At 52.8% G+C, this 24,228-nt stretch overlaps 8 protein-coding genes across 8 annotated transcripts; 6 read left to right on the top strand and 2 right to left on the bottom strand.

The window, feature by feature from the left end:
• Positions 1–1,581: 1,581 nt before the first annotated feature.
• Positions 1,582–2,760, bottom strand: CONPUDRAFT_166605 (uncharacterized protein; the record flags this gene model as incomplete). The annotated part of the gene is made up of 3 exons (XM_007772077.1): positions 1,582–1,997; positions 2,050–2,463; positions 2,525–2,760. 3 exons carry the CDS (start codon positions 2,758–2,760, stop codon positions 1,982–1,984), a joined length of 666 nt encoding a protein of 221 aa, XP_007770267.1. The 3' UTR covers positions 1,582–1,981.
• A 297-nt stretch (positions 2,761–3,057) lies between these two features.
• Positions 3,058–5,113, top strand: CONPUDRAFT_166604 (uncharacterized protein; the record flags this gene model as incomplete). Its single annotated transcript, XM_007772076.1, has 3 exons — positions 3,058–4,019; positions 4,069–4,125; positions 4,182–5,113. Exons 1-3 carry the CDS (start codon positions 3,071–3,073, stop codon positions 5,111–5,113), a joined length of 1,938 nt encoding a protein of 645 aa, XP_007770266.1. The 5' UTR covers positions 3,058–3,070.
• Positions 5,114–5,818: 705 nt separating this feature from the next.
• On the top strand, positions 5,819–12,754 carry CONPUDRAFT_83169 (glycosyltransferase family 2 protein). Its single transcript, XM_007772075.1, has 9 exons — positions 5,819–6,248; positions 6,333–8,262; positions 8,319–9,191; positions 9,256–10,287; positions 10,353–10,507; positions 10,561–11,119; positions 11,182–11,451; positions 11,509–11,562; positions 11,622–12,754. Exons 1-9 carry the CDS (start codon positions 5,911–5,913, stop codon positions 12,258–12,260), a joined length of 5,850 nt encoding a protein of 1,949 aa, XP_007770265.1. The 5' UTR covers positions 5,819–5,910; the 3' UTR covers positions 12,261–12,754.
• A 1,407-nt stretch (positions 12,755–14,161) lies between these two features.
• On the top strand, positions 14,162–14,527 carry CONPUDRAFT_41861 (uncharacterized protein; the record flags this gene model as incomplete). The annotated part of the gene is made up of 1 exon (XM_007771525.1): positions 14,162–14,527. A coding segment is annotated over one exon (366 nt), but the record flags the coding sequence as incomplete, so codon positions are not given.
• Positions 14,528–14,548: 21 nt separating this feature from the next.
• Positions 14,549–15,879, top strand: CONPUDRAFT_74253 (uncharacterized protein; the record flags this gene model as incomplete). The annotated part of the gene is made up of 3 exons (XM_007771648.1): positions 14,549–15,305; positions 15,366–15,598; positions 15,655–15,879. 3 exons carry the CDS (start codon positions 14,549–14,551, stop codon positions 15,877–15,879), a joined length of 1,215 nt encoding a protein of 404 aa, XP_007769838.1.
• A 1,373-nt stretch (positions 15,880–17,252) lies between these two features.
• CONPUDRAFT_155337 (uncharacterized protein) lies at positions 17,253–18,886 on the top strand (the record flags this gene model as incomplete). Its single annotated transcript, XM_007772074.1, has 4 exons — positions 17,253–17,271; positions 17,334–18,638; positions 18,709–18,782; positions 18,845–18,886. The coding sequence occupies 4 exons, from the start codon at positions 17,253–17,255 to the stop codon at positions 18,884–18,886; spliced, it is 1,440 nt and encodes a 479-aa protein (XP_007770264.1).
• Positions 18,887–20,990: 2,104 nt separating this feature from the next.
• On the top strand, positions 20,991–21,985 carry CONPUDRAFT_58779 (uncharacterized protein; the record flags this gene model as incomplete). The annotated part of the gene is made up of 2 exons (XM_007771593.1): positions 20,991–21,232; positions 21,289–21,985. The coding sequence occupies 2 exons, from the start codon at positions 20,991–20,993 to the stop codon at positions 21,983–21,985; spliced, it is 939 nt and encodes a 312-aa protein (XP_007769783.1).
• A 1,144-nt stretch (positions 21,986–23,129) lies between these two features.
• Positions 23,130–23,472, bottom strand: CONPUDRAFT_145026 (uncharacterized protein; the record flags this gene model as incomplete). The annotated part of the gene is made up of 2 exons (XM_007772073.1): positions 23,453–23,472; positions 23,130–23,377 (listed from the first exon to the last, which is right to left on the bottom strand). A coding segment is annotated over exon 2 (180 nt), but the record flags the coding sequence as incomplete, so codon positions are not given.
• Between the last annotated feature and the right edge of the window lie 756 nt (positions 23,473–24,228).

Here is a 24,228-nt window from a genome sequence, read left to right as displayed (position 1 = left end):
TCAAATGCCTGCGGCTGAGGTGCAGGGGCAAAGGCCTCTGCGAGAGCAGGAGCGGCGTTGTCAGCCGCCGATAGGATGAGATCGTCCGACAACGGCTCGTCCTCCTCAGGACTAGCAGGTCCAGACGTCCCAGAGTGAGCCAGGACGCTGGACGGCGTCGGGGTGACAGACCGGCGAGAGGTGGCCCGAGCAGAGACGGGGAGGCGAGGAGCCATGGCGGAGAAAAACAGGGAGAGACGAGGTACGGGGGAGCGACGTGAGAGCGAGGCGAAGAGAGAGAAAAAACGAAAACGAAAATGCGAGCTGGAGTCTAAGCCGCGAGCGAGATGGTGGCGGTTGTGGATCAAGAGACAACGCCACCGATCTCACTGCTCGCTCTGGCCAGAAAAGTCGCGCCGCTGGTCACGCGTGCGTTGACTTTCCGCGACCCTCTCAGCTTCAACATATCGCGAGTGATTTTATCTTTGATTTTGGGCCATGGTAAGCTCACTGCCATATGGTACTTAATGATAAGAGCCCTATGATATGATAATCCCGTTATCAGATAGTGGGCTAACACTTAAACGATGTTGAACCGTCACCATTTACGATCAAACACAACTATATTAACGGTCATCTTATAATACTCATAGCCTCCATTATGCCCCGAATTTTTCCCCCCGATTTAGTGATGACGCAGCTAGCGAAGCTAAACAGATTATCTTCTGTAAGCGCTGAAGCAAGAAAACAAGACGATCAAACAATCATACCGGAGAGAAGCTGCACCAAATCTGCACTGCGTTTGTGATGGAACTTTCTATAAGCCATACATATACATAGCCCCTCCACGACTTCTTAACGTACATCGATGAAACCTGGGTCAGGCTCGCCAGACCTGGTTCATCGGATGTCCAGTCTAGCCTCTCTCTCACGCATTGTCTTCGCGGGCCGAGAGTTGGGAACCGATCAGGAGGCTGAGCGCTGAGAAACACATGCACATACACTGCAGGACTACAATACTCTAGCTATATGATCTGTCCTCTAGATCTTGGGGGGCTGCGCAGACTCCTAGACCGGCCCGGCTCGTAATACATGCTACTAATCCGACACAGTTTCTACCTGTAACGGCGATAACCAATGGTTCAACTTCAGCCTGGCAAGTTTCCCCCTTTCAAAGATTGCTTCATCGACGTACGACCTTGTCCCTGGATACCTTTTCATGGCATTCCAGAACTAAAAGGAGTACACCAAGCCCTTCAAGCTTCAATTTTGACTCATCGATTGATCCTTTACTTTGTGTCGCTGCAACTCTGTCGCGTTATCTTTCACCCCTTGTTAGAGTACCAATTGCTCCATCAAACTATGCTCGCGTAGGCATCACCGAAGTTTGATTTCAGGGACTCGTAAACCATATACGAGGAAGATATTACGCCATAATATCGACTAAGTACTTACGATCAGTATCCATGCTCCCTCACCTTTCGAGCGATATCAGCAGTTTCCAAACCAAAATAAGTAGGCCTTGCTTGAAACAGAATAGGCGCATGACATGGATTAGACTGGTTACGAGTCTAGGTATGAATACTCGTGCAATGCGTCGTTCTGGAGTCTTCCGTCTACATCCAAGCCCCTAGCTGTACGATTAAATCGCCAACAAGGACATGATCCTCGCATAGAATTGTGTGGTCATTGCGGTTAATGTGAAGGTGAATAGACATGCAAACGCGCTGCTTTAACAGATGTACAAAGGCAAGATGCAATATCTGAGTAGTCAACCAAGGTCTGATGTAAGTTCACTCCGCCGAAGCAATGAAGCACTCATCTTCCAACTCTTTCCATCCTGGGAGGTCAAAAAGCGTAGGGAGATCATTCCAAGCTTGTACTATATTGCTGGTGTGAGTGGAAATTGCATGGTTTGAACATGTGTTGCAAACATTAGTGTTCCATGAATAGTCGAAGCGGTCCAGCGGCTGGCACGAAGAGGTGGGGTATAACTTAAGACTTATGACCCAATACCTCTGATTGACGCAGTCGAAGGAACGACACTGACTTGGCGTAATATTTCCGTACTTGAGCCAAGAATAGGTCTTAGCAGCACAGTTCTCGAAAGGCTTCCATGCAGAGACGCAGATTGCCCGGTTCTTTGGGGTGAGCGTAGCTATCTCTCCTTCTCCGTTGACTCCGCACTCGAGCTCTCGTAGTGAACATTGCGTCAAGCATTCGTAGAATGCGGCAGGAAGGACTCTCAAGATGCCACCCTCCTGTGCTAAATTCGCCACGTTGATGGCTAACGCCTTCCGGGAAGACGAAACGATGGACGTAGTGCGTGACTGCCACGAGGGCAGCGTGTCGGGGAAGTCAGACATGAGACAAGTCCTGGCTTCTTCATAGAGCGCTTTAATCTCGTACTTCTTCCCCAGGCGGAGGAAAGCCGCGACTACGGGAAAAGGGACTGTGGTAGTGGGGACCAGACGAATGTGATAGCTAAAAATGGAGCGCGCTTGCGTTGGCAGGGGTGCGAAGTTCAAGGGCTCGGCGCACTCACCCTCGACCATATAGCGCACATAAGACGTGCTCAATGTCGTCGGCCGCATCTTGCAGGCGAACCACGGGACAGCCCTCGATCGAGCTCTCCCCCTCGTGCGATGCGGTAAACATGTCCATGAACACCTGCGAGTACCGAGATAGGATGCTGCGGTGGACGCGAAAGGCCTTGGAGTCGTCGGCGGATACGACGACGACGTTGCCGTCTTCAATCCATGGGTCGCAGTGCTGGGGCATGATACTAGACAGATGTTCCGCTCAAGATGCGAATGTACGACGCTGATGGTATTTGTGAGATCTTGGGAAGACGGGCTATACAGCAGTTCGAAGTGCCACAGAAGAAGGATGATTTGGCGCCTAGATAAGCCAGCACATACACGGACTTGACGCCGTGAAGTGGCTCGTCGAAAGAAGCTCACGCCACGTGTGGGGCGCCGACGAACGGGCGAGCTAGAAAAAGCATGATGCTTATTTTGTGTCAGCGTCATCAATCACAGTTTTCATAGGTCATACGCGCGCGAATAACAACAAGTGCTCGTTTTCAGAAATGTCGCCGTGCTTACTACCAATCTTGTTCCGAACAAAGAGAACCGGAAGAGAGAAGAGAGTCATTTCAATGCGATCCGACATCGTCATTGGCATCGGTGCGGGTACTATCACCACTGTCAGCCGCCGTCCTCCGCCGCCCGCTCAAAAGCGCACCGACCCATTCTATACTCGACCACCCTCGCTCTCTGAACCCCACTCCCACTCTCTGAAGCCCACCACCACCACTCGCAACACGCAAACACGCACCCAGATTAGCAAAACGCAAATCATGGATCAAGCCGCAGAAGCACCGCCAACCACAACCACGCCATCATCCGACCTATCCGCCGCCCTCGACATCGTCGTCTCTACCCTCAACAGCGCTTCCAGCAACACAGGTACGAGCTCAGGCGCGACGGACACCACGACTGCGAGCACGTTCGACGAGGCGCTCGAGTTTGCACGGGCGTACGAGGCTGCGAGAAGGCGCGAAAAAGAGGAGGAGGAGGCGAAGCACGCGGAGGAGGCGAAGCACGCGGAGGAGGCGCTGGCAATGTTCGCGTTCGATGCGTTCGACGAGGACACGCCTGCGGCTGCCGACGACGATGAAAATGAAGGTGTCAACAGCAAGCCAGAGAGCGAGGGTATCGGGATGCAAGTGTCTGGAAGCAATTTAACGCTGAGGTATCCGAGCCCGGAGGTTGACGATGCGTGTGTCCCAAGCATGGAGCTAGACCTGGACTTGGACCTGGAGGCACTTGGGTGCCCGAGTCTCGCAGCTGAGGATACGCATACAGCGGACTTCTACCTGGAGGCGCTGGGATATCCGAGCCCAAGTGATGTGGGCGGGGATTTCTATGCCGTGGGCATGAAACTTGACCTCAATGTCGACGGAGTGACTGGCGCTCAGATGGCGGCTCTCGACGGGGAACTGGGTCCGGGAAGCACAGAGATGTTTGACTGTCAAGGTGAGACTACTCGCGGCTCGTAAATGCAGCTCGCTTATGCAGGTGACAGGTCCGCGAGAGGATGGTATCCCGGACCAAGGCATCATGGAAGAGTTCATTGATTTTGGTGAGCGAGCTCATACCATAACGACGTCAGAACTCTAGCTGAAGCATGCCACAAAGCGAGCTATGGTCTTACGCAGAGCTTTGGAGAAGAGTTTCTGAGCCCGAGTAGGAGGCCTATCTTGGTTGGCTGGTCGTCACCGAACGGCGAGGAGACTGTTGAGCTTGGCCCGGCAGAACTCGCCTTTTGCAGGACTGCGCTCGTCCCCGACGCCCAGAACGAGACATGGATGTCATCACCTACTGCTTTCGATGTGCCGCAGACGCCTATCGAAGTCTCCTTCCCCTTCCACGCTGGTTTTGATGTGCCAGTGACACCGACTGCCGCCCAGGCCCCAAGTGTCGATGCAACGATACCTACGACCAATCAGTCTTCGCCACGGTTCGCGTTTGACGCGCCCAAAACATCGCCTGCGGCTCGGGCTCAAACCGCGGCTTCAACAGCCACTTCCGCACGGAAGCCCAAAGCACGTAAACGTTCTGAGAGCGAACGCCGTCCGCTCGCCAACAAGCCCAGACTCATCAACGTGCCAGAGGCAACAAAGGCAGCCGTGCAGCAGCTCTCGGATGAGGTCGCCAAGTCCAGGGCACGTACACAGCCGTCACAGGCGTATCGGCACAACGGGGGCAGAGCGCCACGGGGCGGCGTGCCGCCTAACCTGGCTCGGGACATCACGCGTGCGTACGCGATGCAGCTGGAGGAGGAAAGGGAGAAGGTGATGAAGGAGGAGGCGGCTAGGGAGGCGGAGGGCGCGTTTAAGCTGGCGATGGGAGTCGTTACAGCTGCGATGGAGGCGGACGGTGGGTACGAGTGCGGGCAGCCGCTGGACGAAGGTGCGTCTCCAGGTCCAGTTCCTGGGGACGAGTTTGCAATCCTTGCCGAGAGCTGGGAAGGGTTCGGTGTAGACGGAGCGGACGACCGAGTTCGGGGTTCGGTGGGTGAGCCGGAGGATTCGGAGAGGCGTAAGGTGAAGAGAGCAAAGTTATATTGAGTCTTGAGCTCAGCCACGATATATTAGCACGCCGTCGCCGTTCGTTGTTCCTAGTTACCTGGCGGTGTTGTCCAAAGTTGCATATGTCTTCCCAGCCCTCAGACCCGTTCTAGAAAGCTCTGGCATCGTGTTCGAAGCAAAGACCCTGGGATGCCAGCTGGCTTGTGTGTGATACGATCGAGGGAGGAGAGAAACGGGAAGAAGTCGGCGGTGGACCTCCATATAAACGGTGATCCCGGCGGAGCGGTGCAGGGCGGTCAAGTCGACAAGTGGCCGACTGGCCGAGCTCCATGTGTCGCGGTTCTCAATGGAGGGCCTAGATCGAAGCTCCGTGAGTAAATCGCGTCGGTGGTTACGAGCCAGAGTGAGAGACACAGGCAGCTGGAAGTACGTTGTATTTCTGCTCAGCGGTCTCAGAGTCATTCCGAGGCCACACGGGGGGCTATGGGCAAGCAGAAATGGTGGCACATGCAAGGCACATTGTGGAGGCGGTGAGGAAGAGGGGAGGAAAGACCGGGACAGAAAATAAAGGGAGACGATCATTGGCGCGCGGAGTGGCCGGCGTGGGAAGGCCGGAGGAGCTATTTCGGGCGTGTTTTCCCTCGAGCCTGGGCGTTGTCAGCTCCAGTCCACGCGCCTCAGCCTCAGCCTCATTCCTTTTCTCCTTCTCTGCTGCCAACGCCGACGACGACGAGGCCCCTCCCATTCTTCCCTCCATCTTACTTTTTACAGTCTTTCCTTTTAATATCGTCCTATTAGCATCTCTCGCCTAGAGAGGAGGGCCGTCCTCTCCAACCATGAACAGACAGTCCACGGGCATGAGCCTCCAGCGGCTCGAGTCTGTCAACGACCTCGCTACCCTCTCCCCCGTCTCAGATGACATCATCGTAACATGCATCCGCGAACGCTTCATGTCAGACAACATCTACACTGCCATCGGTTCAAACGCCATCGTCGCAGTCAACCCCCACAAGTATGTCTCATCCAACGCAGACTCCCTCCTCCACAAATACGCCGCCGACTACCGCAACACTCAAGACAACAAGACGCCCCTTCCCCCACATATCTTCCAGCTCGCCAACGATGCCTACTTTCACATGCGCAGAACCACCCAGGATCAGTCCCTCCTAATCAGGTGAGGAGCCATTTCCGTCCCTTCTCCCGCATTTCTCGCATTTATATCGTCCGTGCGATCTATCTAACTGTTCCATTCTCTCAGCGGTGAAACTGGAAGTGGAAAATCGGAAAATCGGCGTCTCGCCATCAAAACTCTCCTCGAGCTCTCGGTCAGCAACCCGGGCAAGAAAGGCTCCAAACTCGCCAGCCAAGTTCCCGCTGCCGAGTTCGTTATCGAATCCTTCGGTAACGCCCGGACGCTCTTCAACCCTAACGCCTCTCGGTATGGCAAGTACACTGAGCTCCAATTTACGGAGCGGGGCCGATTATGCGGCGTCAAGACGCTCGACTACTACCTCGAGCGCAACCGCGTCGCGGCTGTCCCTTCGGGCGAACGCAACTTCCACATCTTCTACTACCTCGTTGCTGGAGCGACGACCGAGGAGAGGCAGCACCTTCGCCTGGTCGACAAGGCGGCCTATCGCTATCTCGGTCAGCGGAACATTGGCGCTCAGAACGGCGTCCGCGATGACGATGCGAACCGGTTCGAGCAGCTGAAAGGGGCTCTCAAGTCGATCGGTTTCTCCAAGCGGTCTGTCGCACAGACCTGCCAGCTCTTGGCTGCCATCCTTCACCTTGGCAATTTGGAGTTCACCATCGACCGCGGTCGCGATGTCGACGCTGCTGTCGTGCGCAACACCGACACCCTCGCCATCGTCGCCGAGTTCCTCGGCGTTCAGCCTGCAGCCCTCGAGGCGACCCTGTCGTACAAGACGAAGATGGTCAAGAAGGAGCTTTGTACCGTCTTCCTTGATACTGATGGTGCATCCGACAATCGTGACGACCTCGCCAAGACCCTCTACTCTCTCCTATTCGCCTGGCTCAATGAACACATCAATTCCCGTCTGTGCCGCGACGACTTCGATACCTTCATTGGTCTCGTTGATCTCCCGGGCCCGCAGAACATGACATCGCGCCCCAACTCCCTGGACCAGTTCTGCATCAATTTCGCCAACGAGCGTCTGCAAAACTTCATCCAGAAGCAGATCTTCGAGTACCACGTCACCGAGTACACCTCGGAAGGTGTCGCTGAATACGTCCCCACAGTCCCTTACTTCGACAACTCGGAGTGCTTGCGGCTGCTGCAGAACCAGCCGGGTGGGCTCATCCACATCATGGACGACCAGGCGCGTCGCTCGCAGAAGAAGACGGACCAGAGCATGGTCGAGGCCTTCGGCCGCCGGTGGGGCAACCACTCGTCGTTCAAGGTCGGCTCAATGGATCGCTCGGGCTTCCCCACGTTCACGGTGAACCACTTCAACGGGCCGGTCACGTACTCTGCCGAGGGCTTCCTCGAGCGTAACCTTGACGCCCTCAACCCAGACTTTGTCTCTCTCCTCCGCGGCAGCTTGCAGGCGTCGGACGGCGTCGAGACCTCCGGGTCTGTCAACCCATTCGTCAAGGGCCTGTTTACGGGCAAGGCGATCGCGACGCAGGCGCACCCTAAGGACGAGGATACGATCGTCGCAGCGCAGCAGACGATCAAGCCGATGCGCAAGCCGTCGACGCGGCGCAAGGGTACGATCCGCCGGCGGCCGACGCAGCGCGAGGGCACGACAGGGGCAGCAGAGACGATTGATGAGGACGACGACGACGCGGGGCCCGCGCCGAACGCGGGCTCACCGTGCGTCGCGGGCGAGTTTAGGAGTGCGCTCGACACGCTGTTTGAGACGCTGGGCGATACACAGAACTGGTTTGTGTTTTGCGTCAATCCGAACGACTCGCAGCTGCCGAACCAGATCGAGGGGCGAAGCGTGAAGGGGCAGGTGCGCAGCGCGTGTATTGCGGAGGTGGCGAGGCGGAACGTGACGGTTTTCGAGGCGGGTATGACACCTGAGGAGTTTGTGGATAGGTATAGGGAAGCTTTGACGGCGATTGGGATTGGTGCGGCGGTTACGCCGCTCGAGGCGATTGCGCAGGCGCGGGATAAGCTGGGGCTTACGGAAAGGGATTTGGTTACGGGCACGTACAAGGTGAGCTGTGGTATTATAGTGTCTAAGAGGACTGTGGCTGATGAAGCTGGCGATAGGTGTTCCTAACCCACGCTGCGTTCCACGCGCTCGAGAACCACCTCCGCTCTCTCGATACGGAGGAGCAGAAGCGCAACCGCATGCGTGACGCCGAGGCCGAGGCTGGTCTCGACGTGCGCAGCATCGGCGACATCTACGCACCGTACGCTTCGCCGGGCGGGAACCACGACCTCACGGACCCATTCTCGTCGCAGCAAAACCTGCCGCTCGTGCAGCACGCCGCCGGTGGCGTCGGCGGCGGGATGTACGACGACTATGACGACGAGCGGCACTCGTTGCGGTCAGACGACTATGATGCTCGTAGCCGCCTCACGAGTAACCGGGAGGATACCGCGTCGCACTACGGCTCGGAGTCGTACGCCCCCTCACGCAACATGTTCCAGAACGCGGACAAGGAGGCGCTCGTGCAGAAGGAGATGTTGCCGGGCGAGGTCGCCGAAGGCGAGACGACGGAGGTGGTCAAGGAGACGTCGGCACGCAGGCGCTGGGTGATGCTCACGTGGATGCTGACATTCTGGGTGCCCACGCCGTTCCTGACGTGGTTCGGGCGCATGAAACGGCCCGACGTGCGCCAGGCGTGGCGCGAGAAGCTGGCGATCAACATGCTCATCTGGTTTATTTGTGGCTGCGCGGTGTTCGTTATCGCGATTATGGGTCTCATTATCTGTCCGACGGAGCACGTGTATAGCACGTCGGAGCTGCAGTCCCACTCGTACCAGAACTCGCCGAATAATGTGTACACGTCGATCCGTGGAGAGGTTTTCGATCTCACGGAGGTTGCGGCGACGCATCAGCGGATTGTTAGTGTTGTGCCGACCAAGTCGATTTTGCAGTATGGTGGGACGGATGCGAGCGATATTTTCCCTGTCCAGGTGGGTTTTTAGTGTTTGGTCTGGGTGAAAGTAGATTTCTGACGTCTGTTGTGCTGTTCATTAGGTCAGTGCTCTTTGCAGTGGTGAAGGTCAAGGTGTCAGCCCCTGGGTCCAGCTCAACTCCGGCAACACGAGCGACCCGAACGCGCAGTACCACGACTTCCGCGCGGCGACGAACGACTCTCGCCCGGATTGGTACTTCGAGTCTATGACGGTCATGCGGTGGAACAACCGTGTCGGGTACATGGGATACACGCCCAAGGAGATCTCCAGCTTGGCCAACTCGGGCTCCTCGGTGGGCATCATCGACGGGCTGGTGTACGATCTCACGAGCTACGTGAACAACGGGCCGTCCATTCAGACGCCCTCGGGCACGCAGATCGGCGGCGGCGGCACGGACGCGCAGTTCATGAACTCGGGCGTTGTGGGTCTGTTCAAGTACAACTCGGGCCAGGATCTCTCGAAGCAGCTCGGTAAGCTCGGGATGACATCCGACCAGCTCGCTGCGCAGAGGACGTGTCTCCGCAATCTGTTCTTGAAGGGCATGGTGGACAACCGCGAGTCGCCTGCGTGCCAGTTCTCGACGTACATTCTCCTCGTGCTGTCGATTATCATGGTCAGCGTGATCGGATTCAAGTTCATCGCGTCGGTCAACTTTGGTGCGGCCCGTGCGCCCGAGGACCACGACAAGTTCGTGATCTGTCAGGTGCCGTGTTACACCGAGGGCGAGATCTCGCTCCGGCGGACGATCGACTCGCTCGCGCAGCTCAAGTACGACGACAAGCGCAAGCTCATCCTGGTTATTTGCGACGGAAACATCGTCGGTTCGGGCAACGACCGGCCAACGCCGCGCATCGTGCTGGATATTCTCGGCGCGGACCCGAATATCGACCCGGAGCCGCTCAGCTTCTTGTCGCTCGGGGAGGGCGTGAAGCAGCATAATATGGGCAAGGTGTATTCGGGCTTGTACGAGTGCGCGGGGCACGTTGTGCCGTATCTGGTTGTCGTCAAGACGGGCAAGCCGTCGGAGCGGTCGCGTCCTGGTAACAGGGGTAAGCGTGATTCGCAGATGGTGATTATGCGGTTCTTCAACAAGGTGCGTTCTTGGTTTCTCTTCTATGGCTGGTCGGTGTGTTGGGTGCTGATGTGGTATTTTTTTAGGTTCACTTTAACACGCCGATGAATCCGCTCGAGCTGGAGATGTATCATCAGATCAAGAACGTTATTGGTGTTAATCCGACGTTCTACGAATATCTGTTCACTGTCGATGCTGATACGTCGGTGGAGCCGCATGGTGTTAACCGGTTGATTTCTGCGTATGTCTCATTCTGGGTTTGGGATATTATTGAGGCTGAATGGTTCTGTCCAGCATGATTCGCGACAAGAAGCTTCTCGGTGTCTGCGGCGAAACGGAGCTGCTGAACCCTAAGCAGTCACTCATTACGATGATGCAGGTCTACGAGTACTTCATCTCGCATCACATGGCCAAAGCCTTCGAGTCCCTCTTCGGTTCCGTCACCTGTTTGCCCGGTTGTTTCACGCTCTATCGCCTGCGCACCCCGGACACGCACAAGCCTCTCCTCATCGCCAACCAGATGATCGAAGATTACTCGGAGAACCGCGTCGACACGTTGCACATGAAGAATTTGCTGCACCTCGGAGAAGATCGGTACTTGACCACGCTTCTCCTCAAGCATTTCCCGCTGTTCAAGACACAGTTCGTCCGTGACGCGCACGCGTGGACTGTCGCACCCGATGATTGGAAGATTCTGTTGTCGCAACGTCGTCGCTGGATCAACTCGACGGTTCACAACATGAGCGAGCTGATCTTTGCGGACAATTTGTGCGGTTTCTGCTGTTTCTCGATGCGATTCATCGTCATGGTCGATCTGTTGTCGACTATTGTTGGTCCGGTCACCGTCGGATACGTGAGTCGTTGTAATGGTTTGGTACTCCACTTCGGGCGCTTACGCGACTTCCCTTACCCTAGATCGTCTACCTGATCGTCTCGGTCGTCACGAAGAAGGAGACGATCCCCATCATCTCACTTGTCATGATTGGCGCTATCTACGGTCTCCAGGCGTTGGTCTTCATCCTGCGGCGCAAGTGGGACATGGTTGGCTGGATGCTGTTCTACATCCTCGCTATACCCGTTTTCACGTTCCTTCTGCCGCTCTACTCGTTCTGGCGTATGGATGATTTCTCGTGGGGTGCGACGCGTCTTGTGCTTGGAGAGTCTGGCAAGAAGATTATCGTTCACGTATGTTTTTCGTTTCTTTTGGGTTGAGATCGGTGCGGCTAACCAACGGTTTGCTAGGACGAGGGCAAGTTCGACCCACGTGCGATTCCTCTAAAGTCTTGGACGGACTACGTACGTATCTACGTGTTTCTTATGGAGGAGTAATGTAGCTCATCGCTGTTTCACTACAGGAAAACGAGCTCTGGGACAAGGAGTCGAACCACAGCATCGGCTCGTGGGTACCACCTTCCAAGTTTGGCGGCGGTGCCTACGCGGAGACGCACACGGCTTCTGTCTACGGCCGGGAGACGTTCTACGATCCGGTACCCGCGCGCGGACAATCGCCAGCACCATCGCAGTTCAACATGATGCCCCCTCTCGGTTACAACCAGACTGGCTTCAACTCTGGACGGAACACACCGATGTCGCAAATACGGCCCATGAGCGAGATGGGTGCTATGGGACCGATGGCTGGCAACATGAGCATGTACGGCGGTATGGGAGGCATGGGCGGTATGCAGGGCATGCAGGGCTCGATCTACCAGCCCGCACCATCGCGGCCGGGGACGAACTACTTCGATATGCCTATTGCTCAGCAACCTACCGGTGGTGGCACACCCCAGGGCCACTTCGACGCCGGCGCGGCTGGAGGCCCCAGCGACGTTGAACTCGAGCAGGCCGTGCAGAACGTGCTTGCGTCGGCTGACCTGAACACGGTTACGAAGCGGGCTGTCCGCACACAGCTCGAGGAGCATTTCGGGATGGACCTCACGCCGCGCAAGCAGACGATCAACGCTGCGATCGACCGGGTGCTGCTGAGCCATGCCTAAGGCGCTCTCCGCCCTTGCACGCGTACGCCCACGTACGCTTTTGGTGAATTGGGGATTTTTGATGTGATGCCGTGGTAATGTTTCGGACGGTTTGCATACTGCACAAATTGCGCGGACTGGATCATGCATGGACTACTTTTTTCATACATACAATATACTGAAACAACTTGGATCTATAAACCAAACAACCCTCTTCTCCCCCCCAACCGCTATCGTTACGAACCCATCCATGTCCATGCACCGAGTATTGTTTGATTCTTTTCACTCTACCCTAGGACTTCTTGACCTGACACTTTCTTTCCTTTTCGCCTCTTCTTACTTCTTCGCCTAGTGCTCGGGCGGCCACTCCTACCCCTTCTTGAGCGTTTCTGAGCATCGGACACCATTGCGTGGCATGCATGCCAATCTCTTCCCTCTTGTGTTATATCGCATTAGTTACTATAGATCAGCTTCCTTGCTGAAAGATATATGGGTAATCGGATACTAGACCTGCTGACCAAGTTCACGGTGCGTTTCGTGCGATAGTGAGGAAGACACGGAGTGAGGGCCACGCGCCTACCTCTGCCTTTCGGTTCATTTGATGTTATGGGTCTGTATGGGTCCCGAAGTTGTTGCCGCGCCGAAAAGACTGAAGTCGATGTTTGTTTCATGAGTAAAAAGCTCTCGTCATCTCTTCTGAGAGGAGGATACTATGCCGCATGAAGCACAAGATGAAACTGCCACATTAAGACTACTGGAGATTTGCTGGGGGTGCTAACTCGGAGGACGAAAGTTTGACTTGGTGTTGCGCAATCGTCCGATGTAGCCGGCAGTTATACAAAGTGGGCTTGCTGTATTTGATCCGGGGACCTATTTCTGATACAAGGACTACACGTTTCTGTGTTCCTTTGCGACCAACGTGGGACTGGTGTACACATATCATCTTGTCTATCGTTGCATCCTTCTTATCTGGCTACTACCGTACCGTCAGAATCCTGCGTACGTCAGGCGTTCGGCTATGCAAGAAGGAACAAGTTGACGGAGGATTGAAAGATGTACTAACACACTGTTGTTCTAAGATCAGGCAAGTTCTTGTATCTATCACGGTGTATTGGCATGGCGGGTCTGCCGCAATATACACATTTCTATGTAGTGGAATTTTTTAACATCGATTCTACTGCAGCTGCCGAGGTTGTCAGTATTCATGTTGGGATGTTCGCAGCATTCATTCACATATAGAGCTTGGGCACCCACATATGCCTTTGCAGAAGCTTGAGTTGGCCTCAACCGCGCGCGTTGCATGAGGCAGATACGACAAGAGATACGGAGCACGGCACCGCAGCTGAGCTTGCACAGCCACACGCGTGTCGCTTACCTTTATTTGCTTTTCTTTGACACCATGTGTCCATATATGTCCCGTTGTCGCTGTGCCGAAGACAACCATAGACCCAGCTCTGTGGCATTCCCTCGGGAACGGCTCCTCTCATTCAACCACAAGTCAATAAATTCACGTTATGTATCCATGGGGATGATATCAAACAAAGGAGACATCATTCCAGTATAAGGCTATGTACCGTTGTTCTTGCCGTTGTTCCTCTTTTATCTTTGACAGCCTTCGTCTTGGCGTTGCGGGTTCGCCCGAGAATGACTTGTAGGCGCCTGTGGACCATCGCGAATTTCTTTCAAGTTTCAACTATGTCGACCGGATTGACGAGTACGTTCTGTCGTGTCCATTCATCTTGTGTCAGCTCACCAATGTGTAACGATCAGGTACTTGGAGAGAGCTATACAACAAGACAGCTGGGGCAGCCGTGTACAACGCAAACGAGCATCGAACGTTCTCCAAGTGCCTCCCTGGGACGCGTGACGAGCTCCTTTCTAGTCTGCGGAACGCGCTGGTCGAGGAAAAGCCGTCAATCGTCTGGCTCCTCGGCGAATCGGGAACTGGGAAGTCGAGTGTCGCCCATAGCATCTCACAGCAACTGAACGAGCAAGAACGGCTGGCGGCTACCTTTTTCTTTTCCCGGAGGCAGGAGAGACGGAACATCCCGGGCCATGTCTTCCTTGATATTGCCTATCAGATTGGGTGTCAGCATCCTCATGCCAAAGAAGTCATCATTCAAGCTATCGAGAACGATCCTGGACTACTACATAGCGGCCATCCGCTCGAGGAACAGTTCGAAAAGCTTGTCAAGGAACCACTTAGAGCCCTTCGTTTCTCTTGGACGAAGCCAAGAACCATTGTTCTTGATGCGCTCGATGAATGCGACCCTTCTTATGAGAGTCAGATCGAGCTGATGATCCTTAAAATGGCTGAGCTGCTGCACGACAAGTCTAACGTCCCAATCTCTCACATACTGATCACTAGCCGACCTCTTCCCCAGCTTGTCGCTGTCTCGCAAAGTGCTCATATCAGGGTAGACGTCTCCTCCGTTTCAATTGATGGTTTTGACGCCACGAATGACATCAAAACCTACCTCGAACACTCCTTCAATGCACTTTACCTTTCCAGGCGAATGGACCTTATCATCCGAAGACCCTGGCCGACTGAAGACGTCTTGACTTCCTTATCACGTCGAGTTCAGGGCCGTTTTATTGTTGCAGCAACTATTGTTCGGCTGGTTGCGCTGGCGGAACATCCGGCCGATTGTCTCGATCTCGTTGCGAACTTGTACGACGGACGAGTAAACACCATAGACATCGATCTCCGCAATATCGACTCGCTTTACCATTATATCATCTCTCAAGCTCATGATGGCAGTGACCTTGAGCGACGAACCGGAGCTATGTTGCTGTCAGACATCATTGCCTTGGCGAGGCCTTTGTCAGTGATGGACATCTGCGCATTGTTTGGCGTCAATGTCCTGAGAGGTACTGAGCCTCTCCTAGCCATTATATGCGTACCAGAGGGGGGACCTGTTCAAATATATCATACCTCTCTCAGGGACTACTTGCGGGACGAGTCTAGGTCTCAGGAGCTCCATGTCCATCCTTCAAGTTCGCATTCACGCTTAGCACAGTCATGTTTCCGGAAATTAAGGGGCATGTTGCGTCCGCGACGGACAGGTGAGCACCCAACTTTTTTCCCATCATCAACTAATGATTAAATTTTTGTTGTATGAACAGACCGCGACCTTGAGCAACATATTCGCGAAGAAACCGATACAGGCAACTTCCGATACGCGTTGACTCACTGGTCGTTTCACCTTCGGCACTCTGATCAAAGCGCCGAAATTAAAGCTTTCCTTTTTGACTTCTTGAGCAATTATGGGGAACTGTTTGTACAGAGAAGCCAGACCATGGGACGTTCTATACATGCTAAGACGTCTCTCATTGAGGCCATGTTTGTAGTGGAGAAGGTGAGGGCGCCACAAGTGCTAAGTGCTTATGACCGACTGTCTTACCTTCGAAACAGAAATGGGCGCCCTTTGATCGTCAGGACGAGGTTCTCGCACTGCTGAGACGCTTATACGAAGGCAGTGATTGGCTTACCAACGGCAGGCGGGTCGTAGAGTATGGAAGGCATGGCCAGTCGAACAGGTCACAGCGACGTATTCTTTGGTATCAACAGGGTGACCTTATAAGACGCTCTACTAGCTCGAACACGGGGTGGACTCTCCCTCCTAGTCCAGAGCCATAAAAGGACGTTTAGTTAGGATATGATTGATGCGATGGCAAAAGAAAAGGTAGATAATGATGTAAGGAGAATTTCGTAGCAAATGACACTCATGAAGAACTTTGAGCAAATCTGAAATTGCCCTGTCACGACTACGTTTGACAAGGGTGCGCCCATATTGGAAGTTGTACAACACGGGATAGCAGACGAAACCACGAAAGTCCAAATTTCATCGTGCACTCCGCCGGAAACGTAAACCAGCGCGTACACTTCACATGAGGTCTAGAGATGTACAGACGCACTCGAATACCCACCAAGCTCAAGCGCTTAAGTGTTTGCTCATTGGATATCATGTCTAACCACGTAGCCGGCGCGAACCTCCTTTCATCATTCTGGTCCACACAACCAACGCCTTTACGATGCTTGAACAGGAGTGCTTTATCACCTGTACAGATTGGCGGTGAGTACTTGAGTACTAGAGTTAGTTTAATGAGTGACAAACGATCTCGATTCACAGTCGAATGCATCGACGCCTTCATGTCTCGTATTGAGAGCCGCCATCTGAACGCCAGTGTCCTCGTATACATCACACCGCATGCTTGCTGCATAACAACTGGGGTTAGCGTAAGAGGTCGTGAGTTTTAGAGCCTAACTTAGCTTGCTTATTAGTGACTTGGGAAGGCGCTTCTTTGAACTTGCCACGATGCATGGTGGGTCACAATGATGATGACACGTTGGCAATGATATTGACGTAGGTCCATTTTGCGAAATGTTCTTTGCACTTTCACAGACTTTCGGACCAGGTTGAAGTGGTCCGCGCGCATGCTGATGTATTCACGTTTATGGCCAGCGAACATCTTTGCTCATGGCGCTAAACTCGCCAATAAGCTTTACCAACCCCGAAACGCCGTCTTAACGCAACGTTGATATCTATGGGCACTTTGGCAGCTTCCGCTCTCTTCTCGTCCACCCTAGGCACAGCGACATTTAAGAAAATTACCTCCCCTTAGGTGGGTTCACGCCTGACCATAAGCAAATGGTAGACGGTGCCTTCAAATCGTACATCAGCACGTTGTAACGTTTGCTTGCTTCTATTTTGGATTATCTTGGGCTGATGTTTATCTTTGTTTTGTTCCGAGTCGATGCCATGTCGAGTTCGATGTGTCCTACTCTTCTCGGTCGCTCGCTAGAAAAGGGAGGTATACTTATTCCCTATGTAGATCTACGTTGCTGGTGCAGCATAACGTGATAATTAGCTGGGCGTGACGATCAGGATGAAAGCCCAACATCATTTAAGCCTCCATGTCCGTTAATGATTTAGGTGTACACCTGACGTTGCGGATTGATCCGAGAATAGATCGTGGCGTCTAGATAACATCGCGCTTACTCCGCATGCCATGTCGACTGGAGTAGCAAGTATGTACCTCCATGTTTGTATGTCTTCTGTGAGCTTACCGAAACACAACATATCTGGATAGGTACTTGGAAGGAGCTTTACAATGCGACGGCTAAAGCAGCAGAGTACAACGCTAACGAACGTCGGAATTTTTCGAGATGTCTTCCAGGAACGCGTACAGAACTCCTCAATGACCTACAGGATGATTTCGGCCAAGACGGAAGGAAGATTGTATGGCTCTTCGGCGATTCGGGAACGGGAAAGTCCAGTGTCGCCCACACCATTGCCCAGCGGTTGAAGGAGCAGGACCGACTGGCGGCTACGTTCTTCTTTTCGAGAAAACAACGTGGTCGGAGCAATCCAAACCAAGTCCTCTCCACTATTGCCTATCAGATCGGCTGCCTTCACCGTCGAGCCAAGGAAGCCATCGTTCGTGCTATCGAGGACGATCCCGGACTACTTGACGACGATCACCCACGCGACGATCAATTCCGAAAGCTGGTTCAAGAACCGCTACGAAACCTCAAGAGTTCTTGGACGGAGGCAAGGTCCATCATAATAGACGCAGCTGACGAAGCAGAGCCTCCGCAACCTTGGTTTACTAGAAGTGCAATCGTGCCAATGGTTTTGACTCTTAACGACTTACTTCGGGACCACAACGTTCCCATCTCTCGTATACTGATTACCAGTCGTCCTCTCCCACTATATCTCGGACTCCAAGAAAACGAAGACGTTCGAGATTTCATGTACCCGATTCACATTGAAGACTTCGATGCCACTCCAGACATCGAGTTATACCTTAGGGAATCATTCAATTCTATCCACGCTTGCAGGCAGCTTCACTTTGTTCGCCAGAGACCATGGCCAACTCAGGATATTCTCGCCTCCTTATCCAGTCACGTCCATGGGCGGTTCATTACCGCGGCGACCATTGTTCGTTGGGTAGAGGCAGCGGAGCATCCAGTCGACTGCCTTAATCTCGTATCAAATTTGTACAACGGACGAGTGGACACCATCGATATTGACCTTCGCAGTTTCGACTCTCTCTACCACTACATCCTGTGCCAAGGTACCGAAGACGATCTTACACAACAACGAGCCGGAGCCGAGCTTTTGTCCGACATCGCTGCATTAGCTCAGCCTCTGTCGGCATCCACCATCAGTATACTGTTGGGTATAGACGTTCGGAAACAAACCGCCCGCTTAGCTGCCATCATCAATGTGCCGCCGCTGGATCCTGTCCAAATTTATCATCCTTCTCTCAGAGACTACCTAGCGGATGAATCTAGGTCACAGTACCTATATATTCAGCCCTGCGACTCGCATAATCGCTTGACGCAGTGGTGCTTCCGAACCTTCAGGTCCACGTTGCCGGATCACCCTCGAGGTAAGCGTTCAATCGCGGCGTCAGCTTGAACAATGTGAACAGGAAGAGGTCTAACTTTTGACCGCTATAGATGTTTCGCCCGCTTTGCAGTATGCACTGGACTACTGGACATTTCATCTACTCCATTCTGGTCAAACGCCCGAAGTTCAAGCTTTCCTCCTGGACTTTCTCTGTCATCAAGTGGAGCTTTACTTACACTTTTCCAGGCGAATGGGACAGAGTACGGAGGCCATGAGATCCCTGAGTAATGCACTTTCCATCGTAGAGAGCGTAAGTTTATCCACATCCCTTCGGGTTAGAGTCGTCTGACCTAGCACGGCTTCAGTCTTGGAGAAAGCCCTTCAATCGCCAGCAAGAGACAGTAGCATTGCTGCGACGCTACTGGTACGAAACTTTTTCTGAGTCTCAAGAGAGCGAACGTACAGAAGATAGCATCGCAAAAGATCTGCCACGACAGTTTACGCCAACGTCTAGGTTATCAATTCTCATGCCGTCGAAGTCACCACGACCTGCAGATATCAAGCAGTATAAGGATGATAGTAGCACATGGGCTCGGATTTTCCGTCGTCGTTTCTGAGCAATCAATATTGGGAGAAAGCGTGTACTGCGGGTACAGTGTGGCTGTTTCATGGTAATCATTCTACAGACATAACTGCTATTTCAATCATATATCTGTGACAGTGGATGAACAAGGATATGTATCAAAAAATGGATGGTAGCCATGAACAGTGTCCGTCACTGGAAACTTTGTATATACCTCATTGAAACCATCCTCCTATGCCTCGAAGCGGCCCCAAAGCCTGTAGTACCATGTCGGTTAGTTGCCCATCTATGTTTCGTAGCGGATAGGTGTGCGAACTAGATCAATGACTGTACATGTCGGAGGTTCGAAGATATGACAAAGTGCAAGGGCAGGGTAATGCTTCATTCGAAGAGACCGAGCATGCATCCGCCATTGCTAAGGCAAGTGCTGAGTGGAAGGCTCCTCGAGCTGGCGAAGCATTGATCATCGCGGAAACAGAAAAAAGTGAGAAAGAGATCTTTGGGAGACCTGAGACACTCGCGTTGCAAACTTGAAGGCGACTTGAAGGCGGTGCGCATGCCACTGCAGACAAACTATCATTTTTCTCTTACAAAAAGTGATTGAAGAAGGAGGACAGATGAAAGCCTTTTTCACCCATCTTTTGCTGTGCGAAAAGTTACGAAAAGTTAAACTTTTGCCTCGGAGTTTGCATTTATGTGCAGAGATTAGATAGAAACACGTCCAAATCGGGAAGATTAAGTCCAAATTCGGTAACCCGTCCATTTTACCAGCGCAAAATTAACGCAAATATCGGCTAAAAGAATACCTTTTCCTGTGTAAAAGGGGGTTATAAACCTCGGAGGAAAATGCTTTCATCTCGCCGCCTCTTTCTCCCGGTTTCATCCCGGGTAAAATCGCCGTTTGTCTGCAGTGTGCGGTTCACCACGAAAATCCATACTCCGCCTTGACTCCGCCTGAAAACGTAATGCAGGTCGCTTGATCAGTTGATGAACGCAAACATAATCTCCCCAGGACCGGTTTCAGAGACGTGCAGACGGAAACTAAGTGAGGCCCCATTAGATACAAGCGTTCAACGTTCAAAGCTCCAAGTTTCAAACTTCAAGCTTCAAGCTTCAAGTCTGAAATGCTCACGTAGCCGGCGCGAGAGTCCCGTCGGCATCCTGGCGCTTCGAGCTCGCCAAACTCACCGCCTCATATACGATGCATTAATCCAGCGTATTCTGTGACCTAGTATAGCGGTGAGTCGTGGCGGTCTATAAGCGGCAAACGATCTTACTTCACATTCGAAAGCACCCATAGCTTCTTGCCCCGTATAAGGAGCCGCTGTCCGAGTGCCAACGGAATCCATCGACATCAAAGTGTATGCCCGCGTTGTAAGAACCAGCGTCTACGTAAGCGGTGGTGAGTTTCAGAGAGTAGCCGATTAGGTTCTGAAGCAGGATGGCGCTTTTCTAGCCTACAGCCGCGGGAGGGGGCAGTTGAGATATCGATGGTGGTAACGTTAATGTAGATCCGCTCTGAGTGGTCTTTTGCGCTTTCTTAGGCTTCCAGCTCAGGTTGAAGTGATTGCTATTGCGTTCATTTCCATGAAGAGTGGACGTTTTCGTTCATGATGGTACACTAAATAAGCTTCATCTGTCCTGAAACGCAATCCACACGCGGCATTGGTGTCTATGGGCGCTTTGGCAAATTTCATTGGCTTCTTCGTCAACCCTGGGCACAGGGTAATGTACTTATTTGAGCGCGAGGTCGTCGATGCTCCGAAACGTCCCGCGCTTTCATCTTCCATGCTTAACCTGTCTAACAGTATGCCGCAGCACTGTCCCCCATGGGCCGAAGACGGCAATATCATCGTCGTATCCGCTGATGACTCCAAGGCCTTTCGCGTTCACCGCAGCATCCTCTCCATGTATTCCCAAGTGCTCGGGGACATGTTCGTCGCATCCCACCCTTCAGCAGAGGAGACATTGATCGAAGGCTGCCCCGTGGTTCACCTGCAAGATGCCGCGGACGATATCGAACACGTCTTGCGAGCCCTCTATGGGCGAGGGTAAGTGTGATTTGTTCCTGAGTTTCATATCGTACTGAATACTGAAACCTTGCCAGTTATTACGTTCGTCGAGTTCCTGCGACAACTATTCCATTCCCCGTCGTGTCAGCGTTTCTCCGCCTCGGAAAGAAATACGAGATCAAAGAGCTCTACGAAGATGCCAAAGCCTGTCTGGTTTCCGACTTTCCCGACGCATGGATGGAGTGGCACTCGCGCTCGAAGTCCATCGTTTCGCCCTCCCGAAAGGCGCTGTTGTTCAACGTAGCCAATTTAGCACAGGAGGCTGGCCTGCGTCGAGTCCTTCCTGCTGCATTCTATGCATGTTTAACGCAGTGCTCGCTGCAGGAGATACAGTGCGGAGTCCAGGAAGAAGGGGAGGTTACAGCTCTTTCTCCGAGGAACAGGGCAATATGCATCTCCGCGTGGCAGCCTTTCCAAAGCTGTGCTATCAGGACGTTTCTTTGGTTGGATCCAGCTAACTTTCCGAAACAATGCCAATCCAAAAACTCGTGCACCGAGCATAGATACGTACTCATGGGAAAGACGTTCTATCCTGCTCCTTCTTGTGAGCCGCTGGAGTACTTTGACTTGTCATGGAACGCAAACGTTTGCAGCGTATGCTCGGACTATGCTAAGTCCAATCATGGCTCTAACAGGTTCACAGCTTGGAGTCAACTTCCTTCGCTGTTCAGTTTACCAGCGTGGCATGAGTTGTCGGTCGAGGATGAAGGTGTGTTGGCCTCGACGAAATAAGCGATCGTGTACGTATGTTTCAAATCTTCTTCCTTGGTTTCCAACGTGATAGATTGTCTTGCTTGTCCGCACCATATAAACGCAGCGTTCTTCATGTGCATGTAGTCCTAATGTGATGTGGCTTAGTGGAAAAGGCCTACGAGGCTGGGTTGGTGGTTTGTTGGCATGACTGAGAAATCGAATCTTGTATCGATCCGAGACCTTGCACAACGCGCTCTCCCTTGTATTGTGCCCATCACCGCACACTATGTTCCTATTCTTCCGTGGCTTCCTTAGTTAAAGACATGGTTACTTAGACTTTACGAAGGTTGCCTGAAGAGATCGAGGGCTGTCCTGTCTGATCCAATTAACCAGCTTTGTTCCGTTGCTCACGATGGAGCCATTAGCTCCTATCTCTAAGGACTTTGAGCACAGATTATGCCCTACGTGCCTTCCGGCAGCCTCAGCTTCAAAACCCGACAGATTCCAAGCCATTTGGAGTTGTATCTTTGGCATCTTTGGCATATATGGCCTCCGTAGTCGAGATGAACTTCCAAACGGTGGCTGAGGTTGAGTTATGCATCAAGGTTGTCTGACTTGGCTTCGTGTCTGTTGAGAAGCGTTCAATTCTGTATCCTCAGGAGCAAGCTTGTCAATCATGATGGAGGGTATAGGACAGTAGCATGCTCGTTTTATTCTCGATGGAACCGCTAGATTGTCAGGCGCACAGCAACGTCCAACCCTCGTTTTGCTAGTTTGCTGCTAGTAGTCTCATTTGTAACTTTGATAGCCTGGATGCGATATTTTCCACCTTCAAGCTGCCGCTTGTTTCTCTCTAAGTGAAGGGTAATTTCGCGCCTAAACAGAATGTCCACTAATATTCATGTTTCGTATTGACGGAAACTTGGGAGAGGCTTGCTTGTAGTGGAGCGCGGCTCGGTCTCCTAAACTCCCTGTCCAATAGGAAGACGCACAGCCTAAAGCACCCGAACGCGCGCTCCTGCACGCGCTGTTTCTGCCTCTGTCGTCATCAAACTTCAGCTTCACATCCACTGCTGCAATAGCATCTGTCCAGAACCTGCAAAAGTCTACACAGACGCAGAAGATAAAGTTCTCTTACGATGGTGGATGAGGCCTCTATGCCTGACGGAGACTGGACACGTACCAAGCGAAGCACGCCATGGTGGGATGACGGGAATGTGATCCTCGTCGCTGAGAACCGCTCTGCTCTGTTTCGCGTCCACCGCAGCATACTTTGCGCGCGTTCGAGCGTATTCCAAGACATGTTTACCGTCGGAAGTGGGGGCGATGGGGAAGGGAGGATAGAAAACTGCCCCGTAGTGCATCTCCCTGATTCTGCGAGAGACTTAGGTCACGTTTTGACGGCTCTATACGACCGCAGGTGAGCGAATCCTACCTATGGCGTATCCCGTGGGGTATTCAACGACGTGAGCGTTAGCCACTGCGGTCCAGCGAATGAAAGCGTACCTATCACTGGGCTGGCTGCCTTCCTTCGCCTAGGGAAGAAGTATGATATCCCACACCTATTCCACGATGCCCGGAAGCAGCTTGAGCCCAGTGGAAACGTGCTGTGCTCGAATCGGTGGGAATCCGGGCGGATTGGTGAATCGAAGCATATCTCGTGGTGCTTCTTTGATGCACCGATACACACCAATGCGAACCGATGGCTGGAGTGTTCACCGATTTTTTGGTGCCAATTCATGACGCCCATTGGCTCGGATCCGGGCACGTCGGTTCGTATCGGTGCACGTATTCACGAATACGTGAACTCAATTTAAATAACTAATTGCCATAATTGAATACGACTCAATCTGGTTTATTCCATCCATGACGAAAATTCCAAAGCAGCTTGATATTATATATTAAAGGCTACTAAATATAAATACTGGCTATCTTTACAAATAATAAGCAGTGGTATTAGCTGGATACGCCCGATCGCGAGCCTGTTGATGAAATGAATCATGATGCATGATGTGCGATGATAGAGGTAGCGAGTACGTACCACGTAGAGAGCAAGCTTTGTGCAGTCGTTGAGCAAAGATAAGGTAAACTGTATTGCAGGAATCGGCTCACCTAAATGCTCGATTCCTTCCTACTCGTGAACTCGACGATCAGAAGTAATCTCGAGTGATGCAAATTAGAGAGGCTGACCGGTGTAGTGAACGAGGAAGAGTCATGTTGTGGCAACCAGTAGAATGTTGTAGTGCACGTAACCAAGTGCGTACAGGTGGCGTTCGGGGTGG

This window comes from Coniophora puteana (genome assembly GCF_000271625.1).
Source record: "Coniophora puteana RWD-64-598 SS2 unplaced genomic scaffold CONPUscaffold_8, whole genome shotgun sequence".
Lineage (NCBI taxonomy): Eukaryota > Fungi > Basidiomycota > Agaricomycetes > Boletales > Coniophoraceae > Coniophora > Coniophora puteana.
The sequence above is the reverse complement of the archived record's forward strand: the minus strand, read 5'-3'. Positions and strand labels throughout refer to the sequence as shown.

Excerpts from the sequence above, each read along its gene's own strand:
- CONPUDRAFT_83169 (XM_007772075.1), top strand. The coding sequence starts at position 5,911 with ATGAACAGACAGTCCACGGGCATGAGCCTCCAGCGGCTCGAGTCTGTC. Across the intron at positions 8,263-8,318 it reads TGGTTACGGGCACGTACAAG|GTGTTCCTAACCCACGCTGC; the intron begins GTGAGCTGTGGT and ends AGCTGGCGATAG. Across the intron at positions 11,120-11,181 it reads GTCCGGTCACCGTCGGATAC|ATCGTCTACCTGATCGTCTC; the intron begins GTGAGTCGTTGT and ends CCCTTACCCTAG.